The sequence below is a fragment of the Endocarpon pusillum genome (genome assembly GCF_000464535.1).
Source record: "Endocarpon pusillum Z07020 unplaced genomic scaffold scaffold5276, whole genome shotgun sequence".
In the NCBI taxonomy this organism is placed as follows: domain Eukaryota; kingdom Fungi; phylum Ascomycota; class Eurotiomycetes; order Verrucariales; family Verrucariaceae; genus Endocarpon; species Endocarpon pusillum.
Window position 1 is genome coordinate 88,275 of NW_006916496.1, and position 22,256 is coordinate 110,530.

General features: G+C 48.7%; 6 protein-coding genes across 6 annotated transcripts; 3 read left to right on the forward strand and 3 right to left on the reverse strand.

The window, feature by feature from the left end:
- Nucleotides 1-170: 170 nt before the first annotated feature.
- EPUS_05413 (uncharacterized protein) lies at nucleotides 171-7,140 on the reverse strand (the record flags this gene model as incomplete). The annotated part of the gene is made up of 9 exons (XM_007806283.1): nucleotides 171-449; nucleotides 513-975; nucleotides 3,276-3,399; nucleotides 3,452-4,407; nucleotides 4,464-4,683; nucleotides 4,791-5,097; nucleotides 5,151-6,289; nucleotides 6,344-6,704; nucleotides 6,793-7,140. 9 exons carry the CDS (start codon nucleotides 7,138-7,140, stop codon nucleotides 171-173), a joined length of 4,197 nt encoding a protein of 1,398 aa, XP_007804474.1.
- A 2,084-nt stretch (nucleotides 7,141-9,224) lies between these two features.
- Nucleotides 9,225-11,598, reverse strand: EPUS_05414 (uncharacterized protein; the record flags this gene model as incomplete). The annotated part of the gene is made up of 2 exons (XM_007806284.1): nucleotides 9,225-9,923; nucleotides 9,976-11,598. 2 exons carry the CDS (start codon nucleotides 11,596-11,598, stop codon nucleotides 9,225-9,227), a joined length of 2,322 nt encoding a protein of 773 aa, XP_007804475.1.
- Nucleotides 11,599-14,195: 2,597 nt separating this feature from the next.
- EPUS_05415 (uncharacterized protein) lies at nucleotides 14,196-15,596 on the forward strand (the record flags this gene model as incomplete). Its single annotated transcript, XM_007806285.1, has 1 exon — nucleotides 14,196-15,596. One exon carries the CDS (start codon nucleotides 14,196-14,198, stop codon nucleotides 15,594-15,596), a length of 1,401 nt encoding a protein of 466 aa, XP_007804476.1.
- Nucleotides 15,597-16,509: 913 nt separating this feature from the next.
- Nucleotides 16,510-16,912, forward strand: EPUS_05416 (uncharacterized protein; the record flags this gene model as incomplete). Its single annotated transcript, XM_007806286.1, has 3 exons — nucleotides 16,510-16,539; nucleotides 16,602-16,661; nucleotides 16,727-16,912. The coding sequence occupies 3 exons, from the start codon at nucleotides 16,510-16,512 to the stop codon at nucleotides 16,910-16,912; spliced, it is 276 nt and encodes a 91-aa protein (XP_007804477.1).
- Nucleotides 16,913-17,915: 1,003 nt separating this feature from the next.
- EPUS_05417 (uncharacterized protein) lies at nucleotides 17,916-18,779 on the forward strand (the record flags this gene model as incomplete). Its single annotated transcript, XM_007806287.1, has 3 exons — nucleotides 17,916-18,081; nucleotides 18,136-18,368; nucleotides 18,507-18,779. The coding sequence occupies 3 exons, from the start codon at nucleotides 17,916-17,918 to the stop codon at nucleotides 18,777-18,779; spliced, it is 672 nt and encodes a 223-aa protein (XP_007804478.1).
- Nucleotides 18,780-20,800: 2,021 nt separating this feature from the next.
- On the reverse strand, nucleotides 20,801-21,637 carry EPUS_05418 (uncharacterized protein; the record flags this gene model as incomplete). The annotated part of the gene is made up of 1 exon (XM_007806288.1): nucleotides 20,801-21,637. The coding sequence occupies one exon, from the start codon at nucleotides 21,635-21,637 to the stop codon at nucleotides 20,801-20,803; it is 837 nt and encodes a 278-aa protein (XP_007804479.1).
- Between the last annotated feature and the right edge of the window lie 619 nt (nucleotides 21,638-22,256).

The window sequence follows — 22,256 nt, forward strand, 5'->3', positions numbered from 1 at the left end:
AGGAATAGCAGAGCTTATTTCTGTCTTGGTCTCCTGCACAATGCAACCTCCTGGGTCAGCCTTAAGACCTCGGAAGCTCTATGGCACTCTCTAAGACTAGCACAAGATTGAAGCATTACTGCGGCTGCACCCACTAGCTCAACAACCGTTCCCAGGCTGAATTAAAACGTTCACCAAGCGGTATAGCCGCCATCAACAACGATGTCTGCACCAGTCATGTAACTGCTAGCATCACTGGCCATCCAGACCACCGTGCCTCTGAACTCGTCAGGTTTGGCGACGCGGCCGAGCGGAATGTGCTGGATCCATTCCTTGGACCTCTTTTTCATCTCCTCCCCCTCGTTTTTCGGTGTCTGAATGTAACCTGGTGAGAGCGCATTCACGCGGATCCCGTGTGGGGCCCATTCGGTGGCAAAGGATTTCATCATTTGCGTCGTCGCTGCTTTCGACTACGCCCAACAGAAGGTAAGCATAGTGCGAAGAGGGGTGGAGGATGAAATGAGCGGACGTACCACATTGTACGCACTTTGCTTCTGAGGTCGATTCACCACAAGGCCGGACATAGACGAGATCATGATGATGGTTCCCTTGATCTCTTTTTCCAGCATGTGCTTCCCAGCTTCCCTCGCAAACAAGAAGGTCCCGTTCACGTTGACCTCCAACAACCTCCTCCAGTCCTCGAACGGGTATTCCTCCGCCGGCGACTCCCCAATGATCCCTGCGTTGGTGACTACGACGTCTATCCTTTGGAAGTCTTTCAGTATTTGTTGCCAAGTGCTCTTCACGCCTTCCTCAGAAGATGTATCACATTCATAACCCTTGAGGTTGGCAGGAGGCAGCCCGGATTCTTTGAGCTCAGTGTTGATTTCTGACACGGATTGCTTGGCCGAGCCAATGGAGAGGTCGACAGCCCCGCCGTGAGCGCCAGAACGCGCAAAGGCGGTCAGGATCTCCTTGCCCAGCCCTTGAGAAGCGCTATTGCGAAGGTTCAGTCAGCTACGGGGAGTGGAGAAAAGGAGGAAGGTGGATGGCACCCAGTCACTGACAAGCAAACAGGTTAGTCATAGAAGAGATCAGAGTGAGAGGATGTCGACCTGCCTATGCAGTTCTTCCCTTCCAGGGTGAAGCAGGGAAGTGTTCTAATTGTCCTGTAAGCATGCTGCACTAACGGCATCTTGAGATGAGCGCGTAGCATCGCAGTTCTAGAGACATACGGTGGCATGTTGCAATAGTGGCTATTCGGTGAAACTTCGTTCGGAGTAAGGCGTAGAGAACAGAGAAGTTAAGGTTGGAGTAGTAGATCAGGAACATCAAATACGTCACTGCAGGTCATCAGTCACAGAGGACAATGCAATGCAAGGAAGAGCTGTTCTTCTTCTTAGTCAACTTTTCCTAAGAGAGGGTAGATATTCGTCCAAGGTGAAGGAAACACCGTGGAGGATGGGAAATACCATATCTCGCAGCTATGAACCAATGGAATCATCCCCGTCGCGTCAGATGAAGCAGACGAAGAACCGGCTCACAGCTCTCAGCTCAATATCAGGGAGATTTCCCCTGCCAGCGATCATGGCGTTGTGGTCCGTCAGGGGCCGTGTAACATTGTGGTCCGTGTGGATGATGTAAATGCTACGTTTTATTTAATTACCTCGGAATGAATTTCCGCACCCTCTGACCTCATTGCCCCTAACAAAAAATTAGCTGGTTAATTTGTTGGACTTCGCGAACGAAGGATTTAGGTTTTCATTTTAATGCAAAATGCTTTCTGACCCCCTTTTGAAGGCCTCCTAGTGAGTACTGGTCACGATCAGTGAGAAATATTGACTTAGCGCGATCCTCAATGACGACCAGCTATAACTTACCTACAGACTCTGTGCTCAGACACGGTTCAGTTTTGATCTGGAGTATGATGTGTAGAGACTGGCCGCCGTGGCATAGGAAGGCTGAGACGATGGAAAGTCGAGGTCCGCGAAGGCCGCAACCTACTACGTTATGCCTGTTCCTCGATATCATGAAAGACCATCAGTCTAGGTACTCTGGCCACCCCTGATCTTATTGAACAAGTTTCACAACCATTTCCGCGGAGGGAGAAAAGGGCTGATGGATGGCTTGATCATGGGACCACCTCCCACGATCTAGAACACCCATCTACAATATGGCATAACCTCAAGAGCCCCACAAAACTGCGACGTTCATCTAGCATCTCTCTCTAACAGCGGACCGGCAGCCTACTGCGGGAGGCCGTTATTTCAGTAACTAGTCAGGCTATAGCGCACTCCAGCTGACACTGGACCTACAGCTTTGGTGGCCCAAGGCCTCCAATTATTGCTCAAGCGCGGGAAGGGACTTCGCCGAATCGGATGCCTGTGAAGATACCAAGCCGATGTCTAACTTATTCGACAATGTACTATTTTTGGACCTGTTGCTCCACCGGACCACCACGTTTCTAATTCAAGCCAATCTTATCATGCTAACGACACATCAGAGATCTGGACTTGAGCAATCAAACAAAGTCCCCAGGTCCAAAGGCAGACACGCCAGCAGCGAAGTCTGATGCTGTCTCAGTTGTACCGAAAGCACGACTCCAAAACATGTCACAGCTCTCCATGGCAATTATGGATAGTTAGTCCCAAGGACCAGGAAGACTTCTCCATGTTCATGTGCGAACATCATGTACTCATGTGGTAGATATTGTTAAGGCTAAATTAATTTTTCATTGCAAAACCGTGCCCTCCATCTAGACTCGAAAGAAAGCGATGCAGTGCCCACTCTCGATTGAATCTGGGATATAAGTACGATTCCTGATGGTGGTACGCCTGGCTCGCGAATCAATAGCGTGTCCTTATGTTGTGTAAAGGACTGGACGAGGATACTGAGATAGAGATAGAATAACCTCATTCTTCAAGTAGTACGGAGTACTTTCGCCTTCTCTTCTTGTTCTCTACTCCATATCACAACATGACCGCTTGAAATCCCTAATCAATGCATGAATGAACGGATGCTTGCTTGTTTGCTCTAATGATAGCCTAATCGTTTCCCAACACCTTGCCAGCAATGATGAAGGGGATTGAAACTTCAGTTTGAGTCCGAATATGAATTCAACGAAGAGTATTTTCTTCTCACCCGCTAGGAACATGGACAAGCGATAAGAAGTTACAGCTGGAATATGAATGGAACGCAAGGCAAAATATTTCCCCGATAGCAATAAAAGGAAGCATGCGGAAGTTTAGGTGTTTTCTCCTGTCCCCACCAACCAGCCGTGCACCGTTTAAATACACCCGTTCATGTGGATATCAGGTGGACTCATAACACTATCTACCCTCCTCACGATATTCCTCTGGCCATGGATAGAGGTATGTTCTTCGATAGTTTTGCAGAAGCCTTCGTGTTGAACTTTCATTGCTAGAGGAAAATGGTCAGCACGGCGTACCACACATGAGAAAGAGAGCCTTACTGGTGGGGAACGGCCACCAACTACTCCAATCCTCCGTCATATATACCCGAATACTTCCAGGGTTCCCGTGAGGAAGTTCAGTGGTGTACTTGAGCTTCCCGGCCTGACCAGGCACTCTCTGCAAATTCTTCAATTTGGCAAAAAGTCCCAGCTGAACTGCCAGAGATATCTGACTGATGTTTCGGCCAATGCAGTCATGCGGGCCATGACCCTGATCGATGTAATCGTTGAGGTCACGGCTGACGTCGATCTCGTTTGCGTTTCCTCCAAAGGTTCTCATGTCACGACCCGCGGAGACAAAATCGGTGTAGATCATATTGCCCTTTTCGTAGGAGATGGTCCTGTTGCCATCTTGAATCTTCCCTGACTCGGCAGCAGTGCGCAAGAGACCAAATGCAGCTGGTGCAAGTCTGCAAGCTTCGAGTGCGTACTTCTGTAGTGTCTTGAAGTCGGCTGGATCGTTCGAGTAAGCACATCGTCGGATCTCTGGCCAATGTCTCATGTTGTCTGGTTCAAGGTACACATCGAGCATCTGAGCCATTGCTTGTGCTTGTGTCGCTACGGCCCCTGCAGCAGTTGGGAGAATTTCTGCCACTACCTCATCCACTCTTTTCCCCCTGTTGAGTAAACGTTGGATCATGTGGATGCCATAATCTGACAGAAGCTTCCCGCTGGTGCTCCAGTCGAATAGCTTGTTGAAATGGTGGTGCTCGTCGAGTGCAACGGCCTGCACGACCTTTCGCACAAGGTTTCTCAATTTCTCCGTCGCTTTCTTCGCGTTTGTCCGAAGCTTGAAAGATCTGGCAGTGTCACTGTCGAGGAAAACATAGGCGAAAAGACTGGCGAAGCCGAGATACAAGCTCTTTGTGTTGGCCCCAGGCAAGAGATGATCTGGGTCATCAACCGGAAGGTGAAACATTCGAGCAGCGAATAGGGTGTGAGATGGGTTAGCAATGCTGGAGCATCGAGTAAGCATACCATCGCAGGGAAAAGCTAGAGTGAATGTACTTACTCTTTAACAATGTCTATCTGAGATCGGTTCTCCAGTAGCTTGTTGCTATGTACTTTGATGAGTTGATAAGTTGTTTGCTCATAGTAGTCGCGGATTTGCTGCGCCCAGTCGCAAGGCGTGTATAATTTTTCCATAATCTCATGCCGCTGGACTCGGTTGTGAAATTCGTCTCCACCCAGCATAAAGTCATGACCTGTCAGTGCTTTGGTATGCGGGCCCCCTAATAACGATTATCAGCCAATGTTGCGTACAACAGCACAAGAAGTGATCGAGCGTGAGGAATAGTTTTCTGGCAATGCGGGATTGGGTGGAGTTTATAGTACTCACAGGGCACTTTGAACGAACGATTGTTTTTGAGAATATCCGTAACTGCTTTATGAGACTTGACAGGCTTTGGCGGCGGCTTCATATATGGGTCTGAAAAGTCATAGTCATCCAGTTTGTTGATTTTCCCCAGCAGCTCACGGGTCTTGCTTGGACGGACGAAAGGAAACATCGCAAAGACCGAGTTGCCTCTGTAGCACGAAGGCATCGCGCGCATCAACAGGTTGTAGATGACACCACCTCCAGCGACCTCCGGATCTGACTTGACTAGATTCCAGCCCCAGTTAGTAAGATTTGCGGGAGTATAATCCTGTGAGCAAGGAGTTAGAGTTTGCCAATGAGCGAGGGGAAGCCGCATCATACCACGGTGTAGAACCTGTCACCTCTTACTAATGCAACTGCATCAGCAAGGATTGTTCTTGAGACTGTATATCCGGGGCAAAGACCAGATCCGGGCTCCAAGACTTGCTTTGCGTCTTCAGCAACCAAACCCGGGTACAATTCAACATAGTCTGGCTTCGAATAGAGTGTCTCCAGAGTGCGAGCAACATCAGCATTCTTGGTGATATCGGTGAACGTTCTGTGCGGTTCAAGCTTGAAGAATTTTCGGAATTCATTCAAGGTACAGACATTCCATTTCCGAGCCTGTTCGATGCCCATGACCTCGATCAGCCTCATCACCAAGGGCACATTCTTTGAACCGAAGGCTCCAGCCACATCTTTTGTGCTTTCCGCCAGGATTTTGACCAGGACTTCGTCGTTGAATCTTCCATCCTCATTCCTTCTAAAATCACGATGTTCCCGATCTTCAGGCTTTTTGGCCTTGATCTCTGCAAACCACGGTCCGACTTTTTTGTAGAATTGTTCCCGGTCCTGGAGATAAGGCGTGATGTCCTCGGTTTTGAATATATGACGGTACAGACCCTCGACCCAATTGGCGTCACGTTCGCTGATTGCTGAGTGCCAGCGGTAGACCAAATTGAACTCGACGCTGACCTGGTTGCCGATCCCAGAGGGAACGCCGTGCTGATCAAAGATGCTTTCACAATCTGTTCGCGGGTCTAGGGTCCAAGTGGAGTCAGTGGCCTGTAGATTAAGGATGGTTCGAACATAATCGTGAAGGATGATGTTCACGTAAAGACCACAGGTAATAAGTCTGGCAGTTTGGAAAAGATCTTCATCAACCTTTTTCCGGGCTGCTTCTGGCGATTGTCGAGGATCTTCGCTGAAGCGATTTTCCTCGTTGATTATCTTCAGCTGTGAAGCAACGTAATTGTGGAAGCGGTTGAAGCACAGCAACAAGACAGCAACACCTGCCGGAAGTGCGTAAACCCGAGTCTCGCTGAAGGTGTCGGGCTTTAGCATGCCATCCTTGAAGGTTCGGACATTCGCGACGCATGCATCTGATTTCGGGTCATCCGAGCTTCCATACAAGGGGCTGAGGTCTAAGTACGAAGAGTTTTTGAGCTTATTCGAATCATGCTCGTCGGTTCGGAAGATGTCTGGAGATGAAAGTCAATCGATGTAGGGAGAAATCCTATATGAGACACATTTACCATGAATGATAATGCTTGCAAGATAAAATAGAACACTCGAAATTTCATTCGGATGCTTCCTAATTTCGCCTTCTCGGGCAAATATCGTTTCGAAGACGAGTTCAGCATCTGGAAGAACGGACGGAGCAAGTGTCTCAGGCGTCACAGTACGAGCGTAGCAGGAGCCAGCGGCACCCAGGCGGGGGTACATGATATTGTTGTTGGAGCCATCTGACTTGCGATATTTGAAGTCGTCACCCAGATAGGCTAACGGAGGATGCTGCAAATCGTTCCAAAGTGGCTTAATGAGGAGTCCAGCCAGACCCTTGCATGTCTTCGAGTTTGGTGGTAGTGACGCTGCCGCCTGGATGATTGCTTCAAGCTGCTCTCAGTCAGCATTATAGCTCCAAAAGGTTAGAGAAGCCGCACGAACGCTGGCAGCTTCCTTGGCAGAAGGGTTTCGCACTTACGTCGTAATGTTTGTCATCGACGAGGCCACTTCTAAACAGTTTTGTCCTCGCGATTGAGAGAGCAAGCCCAACATTCTCTGGTAGTCGGGGGACCTGGCTGCTAATGACCGAGAACGCGTTCGAGAAGAAATTTGAAGGTTCAGGAGTAGCGCCATTAATGACCTCGTTAGGCTCTTCGCCTCCGCCAATGTTCGAGAAAGCGCCGCGGACGTTGCGACTCCAATGGGCCAGCATTGAGTCTGGAGAAGGACTTCTCTGCAAGATATGCATTTCCTCTGGTGGTGCTAGGCCGTCAGATGACATTTCTCGCTTTTTGAGGGGCGGCTCCTGTGATTGACTTCGTTTCATCGCCAATTCGAGAGGCGAATTTGAGAAATATATACAACGTCCGGAAGCAGGGGATCGACGGCAGACAATGGACACACAACAACCTGCGGAAGGCTACAAAAAAACAATGGACAGAAAAACCGTGCACCAATTGGGGTTCTAGTTAGTAGGCAATGGATGAGGTAGTATTTGTAAATGTGCAATTGGCCCCGGACAAAGAGCCAGGCGACAAGATGTCGTGCCTTTTAAAGAAATGATAGACCAAGGACAAGCGGACGCCTAACACATGCAAGGTACGAGCTTTCGGTGCTGAAGATGCTAAAGGTGCTAATAAGGTCAAGACAATACCAAAGAGCATTGCCTCCTCATTGGCCCCGGAGCAAAAACACGAATACACGAATTGATGCCTCCCAAGATGGGGCGGAACGTCAAATTGAGGGCTTGAGGAAGGCGGTAGTGGTTGCTTAGACTTTGGGGCTAACAGAGAATATCAACGGCTAAAAAACGGGGCTGGATAGAACGGGAGCGTCGGACTGGACAGTTTGGTCATTGTCGTGTACCAAGCTCAGGGAAGGAACCATGAAGCTACCGTAGTAGTTGGTGAGAATAGGACAGCACTGCCATCTACTCGATCTGCTCTTGTCACTGTTCCATTGACGTGCATGTGCATTGCATGGAACTTCCCAATGTCGGCGATCCCGCTGACCGCTGTACTGACCATGCGGGTAAGAGAAAGAATGCTGAAGAAACCGGCGCGTTCAGCTGCAGGTTACTCGGCATTGTTGGTGCATTCAATTGATACGAGGCGGCGGCCTTGGCTTCGACGTCGAGCCTTTTTAAGCAGCAATGGGGGTCCGTGACTGCCATCGTCTGAAGTCATGACAATCATTAGAATTAGCCTGTCTGTTGAGCCCCGTCCATTTCTGCTCTGCTCTGCTCTGCTCTTATTGCAAACACTGCAGGTTCAGATAGAACGGACTCAAGGGCATGCTCAATAACTACTACTAGTAGTTAGTGGTGGGGCGGGGTCTGTCCTGGCCTGGCAGGTGGACACGAGCTGCTCGCACGAAACCACCCTCAAGCCCTTGTCGAGCACTAGTCTTTCCTGATGCGGAACTTGACATTACCACTGGAGAAAAGGGCTTGCAGATTCAACTAATAATAAATTATACTACTACGTACGTATTTGCCGGGCGCTCCCATCATGAAACCTGCAACAATCATCTCTAGGAATCCTACACATGCCTATCTCTTGTACTTAAATCCCGGGTAGGGAGGTAGATGTAGCACTAACCTGTAAGCAGTATGCCCAATCATGCAGTAGCAGTAGCAGTAGCAGTAGCAGGCAAATGCAAAATCACCATATTGTTAACATAGCCACATAGGCTTTTGGAAGGTTGATGGCAGTTTAGATGTTGATGTGTAGATAAGCGCTCTTGTGCTGCGCGTGACATCACGATACACTCTGACGGTTTCAGGGCACCCAACAACCAATCTCACATCCTCAGCCACATCGAAGATAGCTCAAAGGATTGTTTCAGCCCGAGCCGCTGGGTCGACGATTACGCAGCATGTCATTGAACTTCGTCCATCATATCGATAAGGTTGAGGGCCGCATCCCGTCCGTCCAGCATGTGTGCGGCGCGACGATCACGCTATGGCGGTCTGACCGCTGGATTGGGATCATCATCTTTGGGTCAGGAATGCTGTTGGGAATATCAGCACGAGAGCCGAGGTCTTTGGTAATGTTCTGCCTGAAGGCAGCCACTTTCTCCGTCAGGCATCCAAGTAGCAGTGCATACGGAGTATGCTGCCTTGCAATGTGCTGGACCAGGCTGCCTTCACACCTTGTACCAGCCTTGTGACAGGGCCTTTTATTTCGTCGAAGTCAAGGATACTACGGCGACAGACAACTTCTGATTAGAGAAAAAAAAAGACGGTGTCCCAGGGCACTTCGTTGATATCCATATCGAAAGCGTTCACAGGTGGTGTAGCCATTGAAGCATAGGGAGAGACTTCCCTCATCCATTCATTTTCATTATAGTCATGCTCATTCCCTTCTCAACTAACCTATTGGTCAGAGCGAGCTGGTCCCAAAATACGAGCTATGGTTCCGTATCTTCGACCTGAGCGCCGTCTATTGGTATTCTTGGACCCTGCAAATCACTTCCCATACTGAGGCCTTTGTCGCTTGGTCCGCGACTGATCTGGCCAACACCATCAGCAAAATCCATTGAATGCACCTTCTGCATTCTCAACACCGGGCTTCCAACTGTGACACCGTCTCTTGGCAACGAATCCGCTGCCGGCCCTGCAGCTTTGACTGCCGAGGCTGCCGCTGCTACCTCTTCCTCACTCTGGGTGTTGCTTTGGGTATGACCAGGTACCTTTGTCGAGGACGTATCAAGTTGGAGCCCTTGTCGGTCAAGGAGAGGGCTACCGGGTACGGCATCAAGAGGCACGGTATGAAGAGCAGGCTTTTCCAATTTACCCATCTTGCCGCTTAACTTGCGCTGGATTGCGGAGCGGACCCAGTCAGCTACCTCTTGGTCGGCTGTTTCGAGATACGAATCCGTTTCTCCCGAGAAAGGCGCCTCGGCACCCGCCTCGGCAGCCGCTTCCGCCTCGTCGTTTTCAGAGATCGTAGGTGGCTTCATCAGTGGGGCAAGCCATGCATGTCGGAGCAACATGGCATAAGTTGGCCGCATTTTGGGGATTTTGTGAAGACAGCCACGCACAAAGTCACGGGCGGCGCCACTGTAACCCTCTGCCGGAAGATCAGGTGGGTCGCCGTCGACGATGGCCTGTAAGAGATCAATGGTTTGAAAGCAAAATACTTATGAAATGGACACATACACTCAATTGGCTGAAAATGTTGTTGTACGTTTCCGGAGGATAAGGATATCGACCCAAGGCGCATTCGATGATGGTGAGACCAAGTGACCATATATCGGATTGCACACTGTAAGTTCCACCACCTGGATTGGCTCCAGCTTGAGCAACACCACCGCCCGAGATACGTTCAGGTGCCATATAGCTTTGGCAGCCAATATTTGTCTTTGCTATCGAGGCCACAAGGTTCCCACTGACCCCAAAGTCACAGATTTTGACCTGGCCTTTGGTATTGACGAGGATATTCGTGGGTTTCACGTCTCGGTGAATGATGTTGTGTTCATCTTTCAGACATCGAAGACCCATGACTGTGGAGAGCGTGATCTTTTTTAGGATGGCCTCAGGAACGCCATCACCGTACAGGTTATCGACGGACCCGCCGTCCATGAATTCGAGACAGATATAGACTGATCCTTCTTGGAAGAAGGCACCATAAAATGAGACGATGAAAGGTGAGATGCAGCGGTGCAGAATATCCAGCTCCATAATGATGGCAGCGAATTTGGCATCATCCAATTCCAATCTGATTTCTTTCATGGCCATGATGATACCTGTCCCGGTTGTTGCTGGTGCACTAGCTGTGCTGTCGTCTGAAGCCATGCTTGATGTTGGAGTTGTAGAGGGTCGAGTACTCATGTTCCCCCGAAGGCCTTGACCAGGTATTCTCATTTTCGGCCTTGAATGTCGAACTTTGTAGACAGTTCCGTAGTTGCCCTTTCCCAACTCTTCCATCGTGTCCACTTCGTCAAGTGATATCGAGAAGCTCGTGCCCGATGTGAACTCTATGCCACCACCGTGTATCACAGCCTTGTTCGCGAAGTTGAGAGTGCCTTTCTGTGTGTCGATAATATTCGAATACTTGTTAAAGGCAGACCCGGTGTCATTTGAGGCTGGCTGTGAAGTATTACTGCCGCTAGTAGAAGGTGGCTGAGAGGGACCTGTCGCGTCTGAAAGCTTCATCCCACCACCTTTTATACCTCTCTTAGCTGCAAGCCCTCCCATTCCAGGCCGTGGCGTCACCATTCGAGGGCCTTGTCCGCTTATCTGAGGCGATGAGTTCCAATTCGGAACTTGGGGCCTGGCCATTGAAGATGGTGGACTGAGTCCTCCCGCTCCTCCAGCAAGAGGTCCATGCGGAGATGCCGGTCCGCCGCCTTGTTGACCTTCATGTTGTGCCATAGTCCCTGGCGCAAAAGCCCCCGAAGGTATAGCACTATTTGTGGACAGGGTATGACCTGCGCTAGGCGGCGGCCGCATATTTTGTGCAGGCGCTCTTTGCCGTGACAGAGAGAAGGCTTTCATCTTGGCCGCAATGTCTGAGGTGAGCCCGCTGGCACGTGCAGGAGGCGCTCCAGGCCGGCGCGCAGCATTTATTTGTCCCAAAGGAGCCGAAGAAGAAGTCATCGTGTTAGAACATGGTCCATCATTCGCAATTCGCAAAGACGGCGGCTTAGGAGGAGGATTGAAATCTAGGGATGATGGTACTGGGGAAGAGGAGTTTGGAGGGTCGTCTGATTGGCCTTCGGCTTCTGAAGATCGTGGTTTTAGTGTCTCAGATGCGAGATCGTTCTGCGGAGCCTCCTCCATCTCTGTAACTTCCAGTGAGTTAAAGATATGGCACGGGACGGTAAAGGTTCGAAAGTTGTAGGAGCAAGCGAGCGACCTGCTGATCGACGTACTTTGTAGGACGGGGCCGACAGACTATGTTTGGTAGGAGGAGGAGTAGTGTAAACAGAAGAGGGTTGAAAGTAAGAAGGTAGCCGGAAATCCGTGGATCTGAGCTCGAGATGCCAAGTGAGAGTGCACGCGGTGCTATGTCACGGGTATGCCTGGTCAGGGAAGCTTGAGAGGCGCAGTATTGAGGTTTTCGATCAGGGCAACTTCCCTTAGTGATAACTTGACTGAACATGCGGCAAAAGAAGAGTGTGATGAAGGGTTATCCATGCAGCGATCAAAAATGGCACGCCCACTGCATGTTGTTGCGCAGCCGATAGTGGTCGGGGACGCTCTCTTTCGTTTCTTCGTCGGAGTGCAGAGGGCTACTCATACATTGTATGATTTTTAGGGAAATCTCTAAGAGTGTGCCAGGAGAAGATTTCTGATGAAGATATATTGTTTGATTGCGTGGTTCATCGGACATGGATACCATGACGCCAACTTCTCGCCCTCGAGGAGCAAGAATTGTGGTTTCACTCTGTGGCGTAACTATGCGGGCGGCGGATGCGGCTTGATATGATAGCTAACTATTTAACTTACCACTAGGAATGCATGTAGAGCCAGCAACGCTTCTTCAATTACTCTTGAACACCTTGCTGCGTATCAAGTACTTGAGCCACCAATATATGCTCTTCTAGAGACACTAGCACCATCATACTAAGCTTCAGGGATAGAGATATTGTGCATGCAAAACTCTTACAGCTTTGCAGTGCTGCTGGGGCCGCTCTGTCAAACAGGAACAGATTAGATGTGCTATATCCCTGTGTCACTGAAAATCCGCCACCTACTGTTCATTAGATGTTAGACAGCCAACCTCTTCAACCAATAAGGCGTTGTCCATTCCTATGACTCCAGCATAGCTCATTGTATCCGATACACTAAGTACTAAATAGTTGTATACAAATATTATCTTGATTCTCGCAACTCTTGGAACAATGCCCTACTTACCAGGAGAAGGGGGGTCTAAAAATGACGCCATAATGGTCCTTAGTGAGTTTACCAATGTTTAGCCATTACAAGGACCGTCAAAAGACGATCAAAAGACCACAATTTCCCAAAAGGACGTCCAAAATGACAGAATTTCAACGTATTTGAGATGTCTTGATTCCGTATTTCTATGCAAACTAAGTCATATCATGGTTAGGCCTAGACTAAGCACACATTGATGGTAATTTAGACATAGCTTTCAGAGGCCGTCTTCCTGCTAAGTAGGTACTTACTCTGTACTGCCAGTGCCAAGCCCTACGTTCACGTGACTCCACACGGCACATGGCAGTAGATTAGCCACTTCCCCCTTATAAGTTATCTCACCCACTTCATCAATAGGTGTATCATTCTATCCTTCTGGCCCGGCTGGGCAGCAGGTGCGAGCACTCTCTGACACTCGTTGACATTTTTTGTTTGTAAATGAATTGAGGTGAGAAACCTGTTCAGTTCCCGACCATTTTCTTCCACGAATGGCAAATATTCGATTTCTAGAGACTTACTCTGATGTACACAACAGATCAGAGGAGTTGCTATAGCAATGGTAGTAGCTGATAATACCTAGTCAAAAGCTCTCGCTCATTTCTTATGATTCATATTTCGTTCGCGTTCGCTCTTCACAACCTAGCTATTTCATCAACGATTTATACATGAAATGAGAGGTGGTAGACATACAGATCTTGACCTAACACCTGGGCAAAGAGCTGACGATAGAACGACTGGTAAACGTGTCTAAGTTTGAGAGGATGGTGAACCGCATTTCCGTTACATAGTCGCCTTCAATTCAGTACAAAAGATCTAGCGGTAATGGTGCGTCTAGTTCAGGCGTTTTCGCTTTTCATATTTAGGGGCCTTCTATGACAAGGCCATTGACCATCTATTACGCTTGAGAGGAGATGTTCTATCATGTAGATCAGAACACGGTAAAATCAAACTAACACAAAATCATTGCAGATCAGAAACACGGTAAAATCAAACTAACATAAAACCATTGCGGACAAATGCAATCATGCCATGCCTTAGCCATTCACCTGACCTACTGAGTTCTCGTATCAACAAGCCCTGCGCCTCCGTTTCCAAGGTGGGTCCAATAGCTTGAGGCTGCCTTTCTGCTTCTGGGCATATCCAGAAAGCGCAGCAACAAGATGTTAGACCCCGATGTTAGATATCTAAGGCCGGATGGCCCCCTGTTCCAGCATGAACACTGCCCCCACATGAACACTGCCCCCACGTGATACGCCTACAACAACGCTGGCATCCACTGGATTCACTATGTATAAGTGCTCAACATGGATGACATCTTTCTAGCGATTCCTTTGCCGCTGGCTATGGGCCGGCAATCAGGTGTCTAGTTATTAACATATAATCTCGACGATTGACAGTTGAAAGTTCATTTTGCAGCACTTCACATCGTGAAATAGTCCATGACCTAGGACTGGCAACTACTACCAATTCCACAACTTCACCGAAGAAAACACTTCAATATGGTTACTTCCACAACCTCCACAGCTCCCACAGTGGAGGTCAGTGCAAACGGGATAAGCGGCCTTACGGATCCTGGTAAAAAGAGTCAACACTCTCATTCTTGCTCGGAAAGCGGCGGCAAGGACAACCTCGTCAACGATACGTCGATTGTTCACTATGATGATGAATATGAAAGGCTCAATTCTGACTATTCAGTAGCTTGGAACAAGGCCATGAGAAAAGGCACATACAGGGATTCGCCTCAATACAAAAATGTTTTCGCATTAATGATCTCTTGGGAATCCAAGCATGACGACTTACATGTGAAGCAAGAAGTGGACACTTTAAGTGCGGTTCTCCGAGACACATTTGGCTATAAGATTATCCCTGCACTCCTGGGATATAACGGCAAGCGAGCTCAGGCGCAGGTGAACCATTTGGTTGCCGAATTCGTGTGGGAGCACGATGGCCCAGATAACCTCCTGATTGTCTACTTTGCCGGTCACGGGACACCTGGAAGTGTTTTTGGCCATCTGGAACTTGCAGGGAAAAGTGGGTTCGCGGACTCACGCGACAACCTGGATAGGATCGTTTGGAACAAGACGGAAATATGTTTGCAAGGTGCCGAGGCGGACGTTCTTGAGATCTTTGACTGCTGTTATGCAGGGGATCTAGGTCCACCTCGTGGGTGCCCTCGTGCCTTCGAGTATCTCGCGGCCACGTCTTCCGGCGAAACAACGAGAAAACCCGGCAAACACTCCTTCACAACCGCTTTGATATGGGCCCTAAGAACCCTTTGCGAAGAACGCGGCCAGTTCACAACGACGGATCTCCTGAACACCATCAAAAAGAGAGCCCCTGACTTTCCAAAAGATCAAAGTCCAGTGCTTTCAGATCGAAATAGAGGCTCCCCCCGAGAGCGCATCTTTCTGCAGCCTCTTCAGCAGAATGTTACCGAAAGTCGTCGTCCTGAACCTCGTCCTAATCAGCCCAGCCCGCCAAAGCCCCAAGAGATCCTCAGTCTAAACCTCTTTTTTGATGCTCGTCCATCGATTTCCCAGATAGAGGGTTTGGGTATTGGTCTCAACAAAGTGGTAGAAGACAATGACCTACAGATCAGTCGCATTGTATGGGGCGGGCTCGACTCAAGACCCCATATGGCTCTCGTTGTGGCCAAGCGCTGGAGGAAGGCAGTGCAGCAGCGTTTTGCAAAAGCAACCTCGCCTGTATCCGGTGGCCCAACCATAGAGGCAATCGTTCGCAGAGAGATGCAACACCAAAAGGAAGAAGGTAATGCTTCTTCCTATGGTGTCCAATACCTTACCAAGATGCTCTTCTGGAGCTTACTGGCAATATTTGCATCGATTGGTACTTCTGCCCAGGATAGAGCAAGAAAGTGGTCTCCGATGGGCAGACTATAGTCGATTCTGCGATTTATGGTTACTGATGGAATCATGTGTTCCTTCTGCTTATGAGAACTCGCTGGCGTTTCATTTTATGCCTTTGGATCCTAAGGGTCATTCATTTGCATAGCAAGGAGTATGTATTCCTGTTGGCTCGACTGGGGAGTTTGCATTTGATGATCTGAGCATCGGTGGAGCTCTGGCGCTGACGAGTTTATCTTGCTTAACCATAAAAGGTACCCAATTCGACTACATAATAGGATTCTATGTTCTTCGCGATGAAGGCCTTTGCAGGCCGTTTTTCAAGATCTGTTAGCGTCAGGGATCTAGTACAAAATTCAAGTGCGGTTCGACACCCGTTAAGTAACGCTATCCATTTGACGGAGTGGTTTAAGTTTTGTTTCTGTGAGCAGACAACTCCCGGCATCTAATAATTCGATTCTCGTGAAGTAGCACAGATACATCCTCGGCGCGCGACATTGTGGGCCAGCACCTCGGCGAGGTAGCACAGCGATAGCGAAGTGAAGATTATTGGGTGCTAGAATCTGCTTGAGGATTTGTGGCTTGCATGAAAAACCACCACCAGATACGGAAGTAGTACGAGCAAGACACCCGGGTCGAATGAGGGCTTGCATTCGAATGCGAGTATGCATTGTACCCCTCCTAGATGTTTCTGCAATCATCCGAGGCGAACTGCAAGCTGAACGATGCAGAGCCGCATCATGAGGCCATTTAAGCCGAAAGGTGACAGCAGACGGAAAATCTCACCCTCAGCCGATGAACTAATAAGTCTGCCTCGAAGTTGCCTGATCGCACTCTGGTCTGCTTTAACCCAGCAAAGTACCGCTGGTACGGAGTATATTTGAGACGGCCAGGGCCCACTGGCTTTCGCGCATTACTCTAGTCCTTCGTCAAGCTTACTGCGCCCGGAATGGAAGCGCCAGCACCACTCGAACCTGATGTACGGCCAACAATGCTCCCACTTATCACAATCCTAGCTGACAGATGTTGGTTCCAACTTAGAGGCCCACAACTCCCGAGCATCGCTCGATCACCAGGAAAAAGCCTCAGGCACTCATACCGGTACGTTTAGGCCACCTTGCCACCTTGAGCATTAGCACTGAGTGAGAAGCACTGACTGGAAATAGCGGAAAGAACCCCTGTTCGAGGTGGGTAAATCGCTGTGGAAGAAAAATTCTGTCGGAGTTTTCGATATCTTGGTGACTGTTGATAAAGTCATAAATGAAGGCAATCACAATACCTACATTGTTGTGGATAGCAGCGGGGTGAAGTGGGAGCATCCGGTTGGAGAGAAAGATCTGCGGCCTGCATAGAAGTTTTGGATCGTGTTACTCCCTTTTAAGTGCTGTACGAGGTTGAGGGAACACATTCTTTCATCAGTATTAAGGCTCTCCTTATGCGCGTTCATCCTGACTGCTTAGAATCTGCCTTGTGGGTATCTCTCACCTGCATTATCGCGTGTTCGTTACTTAATTGAAACACTGCTTCCTATCCAATGGGCTTAATTGTAGCTCCCAGCTCTGTGGCACCTTACTCGGCGGCACTACTCCGTACTCGGCCTGTCATTTCCGGTTCAAGCACAAATAGCCAGTAGTTCGTGGATCACTTCTGGGGCCGCTGAACTTTTGGTCTGGCAGGATGACAGCGTCATCCTCATTTGCTAACCACATTTATGCAATCCAGCGAGGCTGGTTTGGCTTTTTGTACAAGAGCTGAAGCTCGCCCGGCACAAGGCCCTCCGTTTTGCTTCCCTATTGCTTTTCATTCTCTAAGATTTTGCATGTAGTCTGGTATCTTCCCTCATGGATTGTCAGCCGAGCGATCAATGTCCGTACCGCAATGCAGTGCACATAGAGGAGGGTCGCTACGGTACTAGTGAATCGTCGAGCGAAGAAAAAGGCGGTATCGTGAGCCCGACTACTATTCCAGATCCGACGTTTACAGGGAGATTCTTGTTCGCTGTGCAAGGTTGGACGAACTGATCCTGAATTGACCTAGCGATTCTGATTTGCTAATTACCTTCATTCGCCACAGCATTAAAGAGGGCCGGCACGTGGCCCGAGAGGATCAAAAGCAAACTCTCGGAAGCGGAAGTAGGGCATGCAGAAAACAAAACCAAAATTCAGAAACGTTGGTTTCTTTTCCAAGAGATGTGTTGCGGGCAGCATCTGACTTTTTGATACAGTCGAGGATTACCCTCTAGGATATCCAAGAGTCAGCTGTTATTTAGATAATGATGAGCAGTTTATGATCTATCGCCGCTTCGGCCTCGTGCATGCTCGGCTTCTTCTTCACAAGCAAGATGAACTTCGCAGGATGGAAGACGATCTACTTGCCATGGACAAACTAGATTCGAGGAGTGATGATGGCCGGCGATGTTTGAGATCTAGGATGATGGATGAAGCTCGCAAACCTCATGAGCACGGAAGAGAGTCGAGAAATGAGTTACTCGAGCGTATTGAGAAGAAGACAATCGAATATGGTATGTTACAGCCTCGATTTGAAATACGTGCGTCAAATGCTCATCTGATGGTAGGTCAGCTGTTACTGCAGGCACAGCAGCTTGTGGCCATGAACAAGCCTGCAAGTCGAGATCACAAAAGCCTTGTCAATTTCATTGAAAACTATCCAAACCTGCTTGCAGAAGGTGATGACGAATTTGCTTATCACAAAGAGGACCTTGTCACTCTTAGAAGCGGGCGTGAATATGCCTGGCTGGACGCCACCGTGGAGCGTATCCTACAGTTGCTTCCTACTAAGCCCACAAAGGTATGCTTTCTCCGAGGATTTTCTACGGTACTTACTGATGAGGCTTCAAGTATTTGTTCTGCTGCAAAGTAAGGGTTCCAAGGAGCGGTTTAGTTCCTTAACACCATTGTAGCAGCGCCTCTAACTTCTGACTTCTAGGAGACTCGCCTGAAAACCGATGATGATTTTGTTCTGTACTTCACACGCTCACGCATTAATTTTGTGGTGACCCTCATCATCACACTTCTGATTCTTACTCTCTTGATCGTTCCGATTTGGCTACTTTACTATTTTACCGTTTCACTCGCGAACAGCGCTACAGACAGAATTAGTATTGTCATCTTGCTCGTCAGCACGCTTCTTTTCTCCGGCATCCTCGCATTGTTTACGAGGGCGAGGCGTCATGAGATTTTCTTTGCCGCAGCCAGGTAAGAGATACTCCCGGTCAGATCCTTTCCCACTGCCGTTCGTATGCAGCCAAATGGCACCTGATATTGTTTGCTGAAAGAAAATAGCTACTGTGCCGTTCTTGTTGTCTTCCTCAGCAACGTTGGCACTGTCGGGGGCAGCGGAGTCAATCCATGACCCTTGGCCTGCAAGTTGGGATCCCCCTGGATGACCTAGCAGGTGCCAAACCGCCAGCAATCAATCGTCGAAGGGATTTTTTACGAATATGATGACAAACGCTCGTGCTATTTTTTTTAGTAAGTTCGGAAGATCAAGGCCGGCATACCACTACTACTCGTTACTGTATTCTTGCCTTGGTCTAAATGAGAAGTCGATGCGAATTAATGCCAAGTGTTGGGCATTTCAATCCAGCGAGGCAGTCGAGCCAAGACATGTCTTTAAACAAATGTCTAATCTAATGCCATCGATTGAGTTTTTATCTGAATCAACCCAAAAGTCCAAAAACCAGTTTTCGCTTTGGAATCTACCTGGACCCACAGATGGCCATAACTCCACCTCAACATCTCCTCCATATTCCTTTAGTCACTCATGCTTACCAGTATCAAGTGTGCAGCCTGCAGCTTGACTCTCTTTCATGTATGGGGCTTCCACCGTATGGACTGTAGATCATATGAGATGAAGAGCTTAGCACGTAAGAGCAACCTTTGTTCACCCGTGGCCCAGATCCATATTTGCATACTAGTATCTCTCTAAACCTTTACCGCATCAGAACTCCTTATCTGTCATATCAACACACAAAGGGACAACGAGTTCAATCAGCTGGTTTGTTCCATGAAGAAGGCTTCAGGTGAGTGCCGCATTCTAGTATGCTTTTTGTCTGATCACAATCCGTTGCACAAGAACGGAGTACGATTCAGAACCCCTGCTTTGTCTCAGTCCCGCTGTTAATATCTGAGCCATCACTTCTGATGGCGAGCACCGTCGTGTTTGCTGGTGATGATGAAGCACCCTTCCAAGCCCTACTGAAATCATCCTTGGGGGTAACATGTGGATTATAAACAGTATGGGGGTCACTGGGCGAACGGGAGAGATATTATCACTCGAGATTGCTCATTAAGTGCCGGACCATGTAACATCTTAACTTTTCGGCCATTGAGACCAGGAGAGCCCCAAGGCCAAGACAAAGCATCCTACTAACTGGGATCAGGATTTTATACTCCACACTGGTGGTTGCAATTGGGAGAACAAGTCGCCGCATATTAAGGCAGGGAGATGTGTCACAATACCAGAACATGGTTGGCCTAAGACGGTATGAATTCCAAGCTATACCCTCCCCTTGAAACCTTGAGGGATGTGCCTTGCTCTTTCTTGGAGCAGTTTTCCAGATCCACCAAATCGAGAACAACACGACGAAGAACATGCAAACCGGAAAATAGCTCAACGCGTATGGCCTCTTGGATAAATGTCAGCAACAACGTCTGCCCACTCGCCATATTCTGCTAGAATGGAGGCATAACATACATGGCCTTCACAATGATGTTGTCCAAAGTGGTTCTGGCGAGCTCATATCTTAGGAGTACAGCGGAGTTTCGCCTTGGAAGGATCCGGTCTGTGAAGGAATGGCTTGCGAGGGTTTGGCCTGTGAAGGTTTGGCTTGCGAGGGTTTGGCGTGGGAGGATTGTACTTGCGAGGCTTTGGCGGAGGCGTAACATGATTACCAGAATTAATACACCAGTCGTGCCTGCAGTCTGAGATTTTCGTTCTTGACCCGTCAGATAGTGTCTGAAAATAACACATATTTTTTGGAGCAGCTCGTGTTGCAGCGAAGGATCAGGGTGCTGAAATGGGAATTTGAGAAGTAGTCGAGGGAAAGTGGCTTCAGATTAATGGGCGAGAGGATACCAGTGTGCCCAGTGGTGGCCTTTTGTATCCAGTGTTGTAAGAGTAGTCTCTTATAGTGCAGGTGAGACATCATTATCCACAATACCAGACACTTAGGGCTCAGAAAGCTGGCTTCCAACCCAACAAAGGGGACCACGCGGGCCCTAACCAAACAGCTCAAGCTTGTAGCTTTTGTTCTCTTTGAGACTCAACCACTCTGCAATTTCATTCAACGCATCGGTGTCATTGGTGGGAACTGTAGTGCGAACGGCTGGATCGTGCCATTCAGGGGTCCTCCCCACATCCTGTAGGGAATGTCCTACAGGCCTGCACGAACCGAAATCAATGATGATAGGCGTCTCATCCTTCTCGGTAGCAAACATAATATTGGCAGGGGTGAGGTCGTTATGTACCAGCCCTAAAGAGTGTAGATGTTTCAGACCCTTTTCAACACCTTCCAGAAATGACTTCAGGTCTTTTAGAGGTCGCTTGGTGGCATCGAAATGACGCTTTGCGGAATGACCAGGATTTACTCTGGATGCCAGTGTATCATGGTGTTTAGCAAAGCAGAGGCCTGTGATGCGATTATTCTGAACCTGGCACCCGTAATATTTCACGATATTTGGGTGGGGGTAACGAATAAGTGTCTCCCAGGTAGTGGCTTCTTGTAACATGAGATCGCTAAGGCCAGAAGGGCATGAAGGTTCGTACAATAATAGCTTAGGTGGTTTTAGATAATAATGCTGAGGGGTAGGCTCAGGAGACTGGGTGAAATGCTTCGGAAAGATGGGATGGAGCTGAGCTATTGGGATCAAATTGCTCTCGTAGATATCTTCGAGATTGACATCCTTCTCAGAGCGGTAGCGCGCGTGGGATTTGCCTCTGTAGAATGCTTTGCCCATACGGTAGATCACGACGGTGTATCTGTAGCCCCACTCTCCTTCGATTTCAGTGAACATCTCTGAGGTGGAGATGAACTCTGGTTTCGATTTATCAGCCATTGTAGTGATTGAGATGAGGATGTAGACGAAATCATAGAACTTTGGTGTGAGTGTAAGAACTGGGAAGCGAAACAATTGTGCACGATGGAAGGTCAAGCCCACAGACATGTAGCAAAAGGGCAGGATTTTAAGAGAAACGATGTCAGCCTTTTGTAGGCCAACATTGGATCTTGGGCAGCATTCCAGCAACTCGGTGGAATGTGGAATGCTGAATGTAGAGGATTTCCTGGGAAGATGAAATGTGGTTGCTGTTCGTAACCAGCTTGGCTGATGATGGATTTGGGTTCATGGCAAGCCCGATCTGAGGTTTTAGCAACGACTACGTCTCCACAAGTTGAAATAAGCTGGAAAGCGGAAGAGAGCGATAACCAAGATCCATGGCGATGGGGAAGAGGAAGAGGAGGAATCCAGGTAGGCTCAAAGACAGCACAGCAGTGTGTTTGTTGTGGTTATTTGGATGTTTTCCAACGAAGCCATCTGTACGGAGTAGCACAGTTCAAGTTAGATGTGCTTGGGGGCTGTTGGCTATATATAACTACTACACTCGCCCGTTCTAACTGGTAGTAGTATGTGGTTGAGAGCAAGAGTACCTGTTCATGTAATTATCGAGCGTATGGTA